The following is a 12,250-nucleotide window of genomic DNA, read 5'->3' as shown; positions in this document are numbered from 1 at the left end:
AATCAATGGAACTGTCAAAAGAATTTCAATTGACCGACTGAAACCATGCTTTATCGTAAAGGACAACGACGAGAAACCCCTCGAAAATCAAAGACACAGGGATTTCACGGATCAACCCACCCAAGGTGCATTTCGAGAGGAAATTTCACCGCAGAGCAATCGCACTCATACCACACGCAGCGGAAGGATTGTCAGGTTCCCCCCTCATTTAAAGGATTATGATTCTTAATCGTTTGCACTAGGGAGGGAGTGTGTAGTGAAGTGAAGTCACTGATTCCTGCGAGCGAGCAACTCAACTCGAGCGGAGAGAAGGAGTGGAACGAAAACAATTCGGCGATCGAACAGACGCGTTTGATTTGGTGTGTGTCATTGTAAGATTAATAAATAATATGGAGTCAGATGATAGTGTTTACTGAATCAACAACAACACGAAAGCTACAGAGGCAAGGCACTTAGTATGCAGTCCTCGACATAAATACAGTTGTAGTCAGTTGTGACTCTGAATAGGAATAGGAATATAGGAACTCTAGTATTGGCCGAGTATCTGATCAAAATTTGACCGAGCACCGAGTACTTCCGAATACCGAGTAGTTACCGAGTACTCGGTATGGCTCTAGCATTAGCTGACGTCGCAGCTGTCACGTGATCATGAGACCGGCTGAGATCGTCGAACAAGCGATATATTTTTCATTCAAATCCGTCATCGTAATCGATCATGAATTGCAAATTGTAGATAACAGGAAAGGTACAGCTCAACTTACTCAGTGCAAATTTTTGTTTACGTGAATCCGAAGAGTTTTTCTTCGGAATGAATTTTATTTTTCCATTCATAAGCCAAGAACAATGGACTACGTCAAATAGAATTTCTTAAATTATGAATAAATGCGAGAGCTCTTAACAAATTGCATTTTTTAGCTTTCTTAATGTAAGTTTGTTATTTCAAGTTAAGCTTATGTTGTGGATGTTGCGAAAGAATTTCATTTTTTATGTATCCATTATTGACTGATTGATAAGGAGGAAAAAATGCAATGCTTTCAATAGAGATCGTAAATCAAAGCAATTTTTTTTTTTTGGCTTTTTAAGTTACTCATTTGTTTAGTTTCTAACAATAAATTATGTAAAGCGTTGTTATTTTGGAAAATTATAAACGTATTCGAATTTTATTTCTATGTTTTTAAAATTTGTCATAATGTGTAAATCCTTTTCTTTTAAGACCCAAATGCAAAGCACGCTGAAATTAATAATAATGTGAATAATTTTTTTACGTAAATTAGGCATGAAGAAATTTTATGTAAAAAAGAATTAGATCATTTGTAGGATTTTTCTCTCACCCAATTGAATCTTGAATTTTAAATTACCCTGCTTTTTACACTTTTCTTTTAAAAAAATATTCCAGTGAGAATTGAAAAATTATTCCATAAATGATTAAGTTTTAATTTTTGAAAAAGGATTCGTAAAACTAATATATCTGCAATCCAGTTTCTTATTAGCATTTTGATTGTTGTACTTTCATCGATTGAAAGGGTTTTTTAAAAACATTTTTTAAGTATATATATTTTGCATGCTTGGCTGCACTCTAAGGTGCATTTGATGTTGGAAAGCCGCTATTTTGTTTTGAAATCAAGACAATGAACTTATTTTTTATAAATTTTTCCTCACAAGGTGTCTCAAACTCTAAATGCTCAAGTGTATTTAAACTTTTTCTATTGTGATTTAATTCCTTTTAGTAGGATAATGATTTCTGTCGCACAATAAATTCTCACCTCCGTTACCTAACCTCAAAATGCCGTTCTTTGTTAATACGGGGCAGTGATGACATCGATTTTTATTTCCCGCGATACAAGGGACCCCCTTTGTTTATTTTCAGCCATAGTTGAAGTTGTAAGATTTTTGTTGAAAAACAAGAAGATAGATTTTGCTTTAGGGGCATTCCACGGTATTTTTGACATTTATGTAGAGTCCGTAAGGTGATCTTTTTTGCCATACCTTTTTATTTTACCGTTTGATTTGCAAATTATTTTAATTTGAGCTGGTGTGTTGGTAGGAGAAGATCAAAATAAAATAATATGCTAATCAAACAGTAAATTAAAAAGTCATGGCAAAAAAGGTCACGTTACGGACTCTACGTAAATGTCAAAAATACCGTGGAATGCCCCTTTAAAAACTTGGTGTGGTTACTCTGACTTCTCGCCTCCGTGAACATGAATTTCAGGGATGTAAATTAATGTAAAAAAAGAAGTGAACATGTTTTCATATACAGTAGAACCTCTCAATAAGGGACACTAAGGGGACCAGATATTTTGTCCCTTAAATAGAGGTGTCCCTTATTCGGAGGGGGGGTGAATAAGGGACTAAGTAGTATAATATCACAATACAGCACAACCTCGATATCTCAAATCTCTCGGGACGGGAAAAAATTTCGAGATATCGAGTTTTTGAGTTATCAAGGTTTTTAAAAAATTACACTAGAAACTCTCACAATTACACACATGTATGCTATATGCATTTATATACAGTAGAACCTCCATTAAGGGATGCCTTCCGAATAAGGGACACCTCTATTTAAGGGACATTTTTTTCTGGTCCCAGTCCCTTTGAATAGGGACTTCCATGCATTTACCTCTAATTAAGGGACACTCCGAATAAGGGACACCTCTATTTAAGGGACATCTGTTCTGGTCCCAGTCCCTTTGAATAGGGACTTCCATGCATTTACCTCTAATTGAGGGACACTCCGAATAAGGGACACCTCTATTTAAGGGACATCTGTTCTGGTCCCGGTCCCTTTGAATAGGGACTTCCATGCATTTACCTCTAATTGAGGGATACTCCGAATAAGGGACACCTCTATTTAAGGGACATCTTTTCTGGTCCCAGTCCCTTTGAATAGGGACTTCCATGCATTTGCCTCTAATTAAGGGACATTCCGAATAAGGGACACCTCTATTTAAGGGACATCTTTTCTGGTCCCAGTCCCTTTGAATAGGGACTTCCATGCATTTACCTCTAATTAAGGGACACTCCGAATAAGGGACACCTCTATTTAAGGGACATCTGTTCTGGTCCCAGTCCCTTTGAATAGGGACTTCCATGCATTTACCTCTAATTGAGGGACACTCCGAATAAGGGACACCTCTATTTAAGGGACATCTGTTCTGGTCCCAGTCCCTTTGAATAGGGACTTCCATGCATTTACCTCTAATTGAGGGACACTCCGAATAAGGGACACCTCTATTTAAGGGACATTTTTTCTGGTCCCAGTCCCTTTGAATAGGGACTTCCATGTATCATCTCTAATGGAGGGACTCTGTTTAAGGGACCAGTCACAAAAAAAAAAAAAAAAAAAAAAAGCATGAAATAATGTATAAGCACATAGGAAATAGTAAATTTACTAAAATTTAAGTTTCACTTTCCCTCTAAAAATTAATTGAGGTAAGTTTGACATAAACATGTGTGAAGGAAACAAGTAATGTATTGTAAAAAAATTAAAAAAAACTTGCTGTAATTAACATGCATAAATTCCCCTCTCAACAATTTATTCAAGCAGGTTCGGGGCCAACGGATAGTACACAGCAACTAATTAGCTTTGGGTATAAAACTTAAAATTTGAAAATTATTTTCAATTCACATAGTATTACATTGCAATTTACATAACTTAAAGCAAATATATATATAATGAATTACTTCAAAATTATTTCCGTATGCTACAAAACATTGCCATTACAAAATTTTTGATTAAATTTTAATTAATAAAATAATATAAACTTAGAAATTTGAATAATTATGAATTTTATTTAGAATATAACAAATATTTTCAGTATTTAATCATACGGGGTAATTGTCTTAGCTTTTATGTTTATTACGATATTATACTACTAAGTACACGGCATGCATCAATTCATCCACCTCCGAATAGGGGATACCTCTATTCAAGGGACAAAATCTCTGGTCCCCTTAGGGTCCCTTATTAAGAGGTTCTACTGTATGTACTATGAGACCACTTTGAATTACGATTAATAAAGTAGTCTTTAATATTTTACTAGATTTGAAATTTTATAATTGTCGAAAGTGCAAAGGAAGAGATTTTGAAATGAACAACAATTTCAACTTGGTTTTTTACCTAAAAATTCTTATCTTCAACTAGTAGCTCCCCACATTCAAAAACTTTTCAGCAGCCATTTTGTAGGAGTTAAAAAAGCAGAAAGATGAAAATGAGGAACGCATTTTCCGTTTTCACTTGAAAACTGACTGGCGAAAAATCAACCCCCTTTCCTCGAAGTGGACAACATGTTCGAGAGAAATGCACAAAGATTCTAAACTCTGGGGAAAACACAGCACCCCTTTCATACCAACACTCCCCTATTATCTAGCTTCAGTCCCCTAATCACAAAGTTTCCAAGAAGAGAGATGAAAACTGGTCCCTGGAACTGATTTTACTACAAAAATTGCCAAAGAAAAACGACAACTGAAACTTGCTTCTGTGCAAAAATTTCAATATATCTAGGGTTTCGATAGTGTTCACTGTAGAGAAAAAAAGGGCAGGGTGCAGGTCTTTGAAAGGGGCACTATTTATTATAAAAAGGGCACTATATATATTTCAACGCGATCTTCCCCCATCCAAGACCAATGAGGCACCTCTCAAAAAATACTGATTCGCCCCCCGCCCCCCAAAAAAAGGAGAAAAATAACATCTTAAAACACCTTGCGAAAATTTCATCCATTCGTCTGTACCATGAGCACCGCCCCCTCAGGGGCGTGCACAGGGGGAGGGGGAGAAGGGTCTGTTGGCAAGGGCCTGATCCCCAAGGGGTCCAATATTTTTTAAACTAGGGGTGAAATATAGAGGCAAACAACATGGAGGGTGACCCGGAAATTCATTTGTGCACCCCCCCCCCCCGCCACCATTAACTTCAGTATTGAATATTATTAATCCAGAAAATACACTTGTCTTTAGGTTAGATTGCCCTCCCCCTTCCCCAAATGCCAACTATAAGCACATTTTTCAAACTCCGTAGGAACATTTAGCTAATGCTGAATATTTTCTTTGGGTGTGTTTCAACACTTTTCAGGCCATAATTGTGCCTACTTTTCAATAAGAATAAAAAAATTCTAGGCATTTCAAAATCCTTTGAATTTCACTGTAAGATGAACAGTATTTAATTATGGATCCCCCCTTCCTATCTAAAAACTGCTTAGTAATGTGCATTATGCCATTAAGTATTTTAGTAGACATCAAAAACATGATGAATGTAAATTCAACTTTTTTAAATATATTATACTTCAAACAGAATAATTATTAAAATATTGTGTGCTGGTCTTTAAAAATGCAGTTGTAGCAAAGTGCAAAACAAAAAGGCTTTATTTGAATGCCTAGCGTTGGACTTGGACTTGACACAACTTCATGACACAAATGTATTTGCAGATGTATGCGTTACCCAAGCAGCTGGGGCCAGTCCAAAATTTTAGTTTCACTGACAATTTTTATGAAAATTTAATACATTTTATTTTTGTGATTTTTTTTTAAAAGCAATATTATAGTTTTTTATGTATAAAAAAAAGAAACAGTACAAAATCATTTTAGTTGGGAAAAAGCACAAGTATGTCAAAAGTATGTTTTTAATTATGTCAATAAGTTTTTTTTAAATAATTGTTAGTATACAAGTCCTATTCAGAGATAATACAAATACTCAGCAAAAAGGAATGAATAAATATTTTGCAGCTGAAAATTTCCTTGGCAAATTTCACACAGAACAATATGTTTCCATTTCGAAAGTTCTTTTTGTTGGGGGGGGGGGAGGCTGAAAATTCAAGATAACAAAAAAATACCCTTGTATTTTGGTTCAGTAGACTTTGTACTGTGTACTACTTAGAAAACAATTAGAAAGTTCACCAATCAGAAACAGATGCGAAAAGATTGCTTTACAATAACTAGCAATGCGCCAAAATTAGCTAAGCCTAATTTCCACGTGCAAACGAAAAACGGACACAAATGGCTGAAGCGCTACGAAAAGGCCAATTCATACGATGTTTATTGCTCAATTCAGCATTATATTCCAAAATAATTTTCATTTTGGTGAAAGTGCCGTTTTTGTTACTTTATTTTCGTTAATCTTCCGATTTTGCAAGTGCGATTTCGGGGAATTGATAGTTATAAATGAGGTAAAATCGACCTGTATTGGACCTTGAAATTGTTAACTAGAACTGTAAATGAGTTTTGAAACGATAATTTCGCAAACTTAGTTATTTCTTTTTTTTTTCAATTTTTTAAATATATATTTGTTTAGAATTTTTCGCGGGTTAATTCAACAGGCTTCGCGGGCCACGTTTGGCCCACGGGCCATAGGTTGTGCATTCCTTAGATCCTAAGGAATTCAAGCACTATGTTAGCTTTCAAAACTTTATCAATCACTTCAAAATAAACGCTTTTTCCAAGCCCTTTACAAGGATTATCAAGAGCATACAAACTCTGCTTCTATTCTGTTTTGCAGGAAAAAAGAAAAAGGAACAGCCTGAAATATTTCAGTAAACTTCATATTTTTTCGGCCAGCATCATCGTCAAGAACCATGTATTTTCAAATTAAGAACCATTTGCGTTTGCACTCGGACTTTTCGGACAAGAAATGGAGCAGTTTATCTGCATCTGTTCTTGTCTGACAAATAGTACCCCTTCTATTTTTCCTGGAACTGGCGCCCCCTAGTCCTACAGATGAAGATAAGGAAGCCTACCTACCACCCTCCCTCTCTCATTGTTGATTCTCAGAAACTCAAGGATGGGAAAGAATTAAACAATAATCTCCCCCCCCCCTCGCCATCTCGGACGACCGAACACCTTCAAACCCATCCTCAGTGGATGAAAGATTATCTACCTTTTGTTTCCAACTGATAAGTCTGTTAGAATTCAAAGAATCTCATCCCCTCTTTGCCTAGGTGTTTACATCTCCTTTTATTCATGAGGCCGTTTTCAGGGTGAAATTCTGGGGACAATGGCAAGACACGAGCGTTTTCGCAGATGATCGCTGGACAAATAAAATTGCCCCGATATCGCGGCAGGTCCAAACGATGCTTGAGGCATCTTTTTAAAAACACAGGGCATATATTGTTATTTTTGAAAAGGGCGGGGCGCATTCTGCTGATATGAAAAAGGGCAGGGCGCTGCGCCCTTCAAAAACGGCCTAGCGGGAACACTAGGTTTCGAAAAATAAATTTCGATATAACTATGGAAAATACATAGGGGTTTTTATAGAAAATGCAGGGGGAAAATATTTTATTCGACACATCGAGGGTTTCGAGATATCAAGGTTTGACTGTATATCCAATATTTTCGACCTGTGAAAGTTAGTATATTTTGTAAAATTTTTTTATTGTGGGGGCCCCTTTGTTGTGGAAGCCCCGGGGCAGTAGCCCCGCCTGCCCTCCCCCAAATCCGGCCCTGAGCATATTGCTATCCACAAGTCTAAAAATATTGAGGGGTGTCCTGTTATCTAGATTTTTTTTTACATGTATTTTTTAACCATCCTAACATCCATTCTAATGAGCATATTTGCGGGTGTCCACAACCGGATTTTCGAATTCAATGACACCCCGTTCTTTCGTTGATTTTCCTTTGATCAGGGGTCGAAGTAGTCCATATATATCCTATATTTTCAAGAAAAGCATCAAAATCGTCCTATATTTCCTATATTTTTGAAAAATGTCCTATATTTCCTATATTTCCGTTTTCTGTTGTTGTTGAACCAGGAGGACATTAATTCTACAAATTTTGGTGCATGGTGCACTAAAGGAAAAGATGATTTTAACGCTTTTTGCCATTTTTGCAACTGTTCAGTGCCCATAAGCAATAGTGGATTTTCGCAATGGCGGCAGCATGCTAAAACCATTCAAGCATAAAGAAGACTCTGAAAAACGTCAAGAGGATCCTTCTCAAGCTCTGTTTGTTCTTAACACAAGTGTTAAAGGGTTCAGTTTAGATATGAAATCAAATAACAGTGGTATTAGTACTTGGATCATGAGTGAGGAAGAAAAAATAAAAATTTTCTTTGTTCAAATTTTATTTAATTATTTCGTCTATAAAGTACACTGTTTTTTTCAAAAATTATTCTTTCAACTACAGGAAAGTCATTTCAGATGTAAGGAATAATTTTATTTGAGGTTTTTAAAAAACAAAATCATTGATGAGAATAAATAAATAATGTATGATATGTATTATTTCTTTTTTCATAGCAAATATATTCATATAATGTAATATTTGTCCTATATTTTTTGCGAAAAATGTCCTATATGTGACAAGTCGTTCACTTCTACCCCTATTTCATGCCACCCTCTTCCCCTTTTGTGCAGTTGCATCCAGACATGTCAGAGCAAGACTTCCAGAATCCATTCGCGGCCCTCTTTCCCTGCTCCGACGAAGGGGAAGCGTTCAAGACGGGGGTCATCCCCCCTCAGGAGATCGTGGAGGACCCCTCGGAGCCCCCCAAGGGGGCAGGGGGTGCCCAGGGGGACTCCCACCTCGTCAGCCACTTCTTCGAAGATGTCTTCAGGATCACGCTCTCAAAAGGTACGATTCTGTCTGTTTTCTTTTCAGGGGCAAATCCAGGATTTTTTTTCTCATTACCCTAAAATCCCGAAAGTAACCCCCGCTATTTTCAGAACAAAACTTGTTGATTTCAGACGGGGGGGGGGGGGGGGGGTCATAATCGAGATTTTTCTGAAAAAATTAGCCAAAATAATTGTTTTTAGTAGTATTAATTTTAGAGTACAGAAAAGAAATAATAAGTAAATAAGAGTTAATATTAAATGTCAAAATCTTAATGGTCTTGTTTCAGAATAGAAGCAAAAATCGCAATCACGGCCGCAAATTCGTTAAGAAGATCGTAATTTCGAAAACTGAGCTTTACAAAGTTTGCGAACGCAAACACAGACCGATTTAGTAAAATTTACAGTTCTGATGATCCTAAACTCGTTCAATTACATTATTTCTCCTTTATAAAAGGTTATTTTTAAGTTTTGCGCTACTTTTTAAGCAACACGTTTCCAAAATGGCGTCGCGTTTTCAAAATGGCGCCGCGTTGAATATCGTTCAGTTTTACAAATCAGAACAAAAATGCTCCTTCCAAAATGAATAAAAAAGCAGTACAATCGTATAAATTTCTTTTGTAATACTTATGAACAGCAAAAAAAAGGTGCCCTTTCATCAAAAGGAGTCGAGACATTTTGGAAGGAATAAACCGTGGAGACCATTTTTTTTTGTTTAAATCATTGTGTTTTCTTTCTTTCTTTCTTTTTTTGTTTTTTTTAAAAAAGCAAAACTGCACATGGAGGGTGAAATTAAACCTTTGTAAATGCTTTCCAAGTAAAGCAGAAAAATGTTATCCTTCTTTTTTTGGGAGGGAGTGGCAAATGAAGATGATCGGAAAATTTTCAGGTGATGGGGGGGGGGGGGTATATTCAGGATTTTAAAGTAATTTCACTTTCCACAAAAAGAGGGGGGCCTATAATCGATAGAGGGGTTACTTTCGGGATTTTACGGTACATGTTTTGGTGTGAGGTAACGGCACCAGTCACAGACATTCCCAAGACGTCGCTCTCGAGTTAACTCCACTTTCTGAGCCTTTCCATGTGCTTAGATTTCTTGAACTATTTTTCTCTGATGCAACTACATCTCATTTAAGGTTTGGCTGCCCCTGAATCTTTCTGAGTTAGCTCATTGTATTTTTTACTTCCTTTTACAAAAGAGGAAGTATTGTATTCGCGTAAAAAAATTCACTAAAAAATCGGCCTTTATTTCCATTCTTCTCACCCCCGAATGAATGTTGAGTTTTTTTTCGACTCGACCACACGTGGATATGTGCCTAGGAACATACAGACACCCGAAACATCCATTTTGACGACCCCCGAGTTAATTACAACGAATTTTCTAGTGACTTCTGTATGTACGTATGTGTGTATGTGTGTATGTGTCTCGCATAACTCAAAAACAGTATGTCCTACAAAGTTGACATTTGGTACGTTGACTCCTAGTGGGTTCTAGTTGTGCATCTTTCCTTTTGGATACATTCGGATGTTTCTAAAGGGGTCTTTTGCCTTTTTTTTGGGGGAAAATCATTTCGATGTAAACTCAAGTGGTGTTATCATTTGTCGGACACTTGGCGATATATCGCCTGTGTTTTTGGTCGCCAAGTTTTGTCGCCAACTTGGCGATTTATTTTTTAAAAATCTGGCTTCAATTTGGTCACTGTTGGTGATATTTAGAGAGTAAACTATTGAATCACATTGAAATTGCCAATAATGGGGAAACAACATTAAATTGGAGTAAAAGGAAGTCATGTGATGCACACATCAGCTTGTTATTGGCTCAATTTTTTGAAAAAAGGTCCGATCCCCAGTAACGGACATCGAAAAATCTGATGATACCCAGCAACAGATGGGTTGAGGAAAGGATGAGTAATGAACAAAATTCGCCTTTTCTCTTCAAAACGTACAAAAGTTCTTTATTTTTAGTACTAAAACCTTATTAAACTTAAGTGAACATATTCATAAGCTTCTACTACAGCCTTGTAAACCAACCGGCTCATAAAATTCACTCTGATAACACTAGATGGCTGCACCGTGGTCATGGGACACAGCAACATCCGTTTTACCCGCCTTAAAATTCTTATTATTTGAATCCAAACTTATAACTGTCTGTTACTGGTACCGTCACCCTAAGTATTGTATCAATGTTCTATTTTTGTGAAAGGTTTTTTTTTTTTTTTTATCAGCATTGATTTTAAAGGCACATTCAAATTTTTGCTGAAGAAAATTGGAGCAATTTAAACGTTAGTTTTGAAAAGTGCAAATGTCACTTACTATATTTCTCGAGTTTGAAAATATCCGATGTTTTGATATACTTCCGATATTTTCGATCAGCACAAACTAAAGCTCTAAAAATAGTCTCAAAATAGTAAATGCATCCTTAAATCACTCTTTATTTTCTCATATCATTATTACAATATGTAGGCTTAAAACTAAGGTTTCTTTCCATTATTTATATCTAATATTTCATTTTACATTTTTATCAATTTCAATGGAGTTAGTTTAGTTTTACTCATTTTTCTTCTGTTAGCTACTTTTACACAGTTGTGTGATTCAGAAATAAAAATATGCATTAGTTCATAAGACAATCTCTTTCTTTTCTGACCTACGTTTAATAATTAATGAGGCACTTTTAGTATGAATTAAATTGTTACATTGCTAATAACTTTTTGAATATAAAATAAAAAAGGAATATTATATTACTTTGTTATATTAATGATATACATCATAAAAAAAATAGTACATAACTTTTTAGTTAGGTTTAATGATAAATGATTAATATTACTATGTTAATATAATCTTTATATTGAAAATACCACAGTTGAAAAAATAAATATCAAAAATATCATTATATTTTCAAAATAAATATCGGATATATATCGTTATACATATCGACTGATATATATCGGCGAACCCTGATTAACTTTGGGGGGGGGGGGGCAAGAGGTAGAGAAAATACCATTGTTTCTCAGCTCAATAGGCTTTGTACTGTGTACAATTCAGGAAATTATCATCCCCCAAAACCAGGGTTGGCTTTCTGCCGGCAGAAACTAGTTCTTGCCGTGCCAGTGGCAGAAACTGGTTACAACCGGTAAAAACTGGCAGAAACTGACAAAAACTTAAAAATGTCTTTAATAATTTAAGTAATTAGTAAATGATATTTGTTTAAGTAATCTAAAAAATTAAACATTTCATCATTTAAAAAAATAAAATCCCATGCTAGTGCCCTTGAGTTAGTTCAGAAAGGGAACTTTCCTATTGCAGAGGCTTGTAGCATTTGGATTAATTTAACAAAAATAAAATCATACAGGGGTGCTTAGGAAAGAGGAGTGACATACAGAATTAAACAGGCATTACTGATTGTAATTTGCTCACTTATATGCTTCCTCTAAATTGTTCGTGATTGAAATTATGTCACGTGCTTCAAGAAGAAAGTGCCAGAATTTTACTTGCCTAGAATTTTGTACCTAATATCACAGCTTTGCAAAACAAATTGGCCCCATTTCTCAAAACTTATTTTTCCAGTCAAATTTTTACCACAAGCCCAGTTACTACATGGTGGACCAGTTATACAATAGATGAAAGTTTCACGAACATTGCTTGTTCCTTCATGCATTGCCTGCTAGCTCTTCTGTTTTAAGAATATTCTAAAACTTCTCATTTGTGCGTAGTAAATGAG

At 35.7% G+C, this 12,250-nt stretch overlaps 1 protein-coding gene across 1 annotated transcript in view; it reads left to right on the top strand.

The window, feature by feature from the left end:
• Positions 1–776: 776 nt before the first annotated feature.
• LOC129233416 (ubiquitin conjugation factor E4 A-like) overlaps positions 777–12,250 on the top strand; it is a gene marked incomplete at its 3' end in the record, with an annotated part of 51,976 nt that continues 40,502 nt past the window's right edge. The window contains exons 1-2 of the mRNA XM_054867446.1: positions 777–925; positions 8,338–8,554. Of these exons, the coding sequence (XP_054723421.1) occupies positions 8,350–8,554 (205 nt within the window). The remainder of the gene's footprint in view (positions 926–8,337; positions 8,555–12,250) is intronic.

The sequence above is a fragment of the Uloborus diversus genome, unplaced genomic scaffold (genome assembly GCF_026930045.1).
Source record: "Uloborus diversus isolate 005 unplaced genomic scaffold, Udiv.v.3.1 scaffold_399, whole genome shotgun sequence".
NCBI classification, from domain to species: domain Eukaryota; kingdom Metazoa; phylum Arthropoda; class Arachnida; order Araneae; family Uloboridae; genus Uloborus; species Uloborus diversus.
This window is presented reverse-complemented; position numbering and strand designations above follow the sequence as displayed.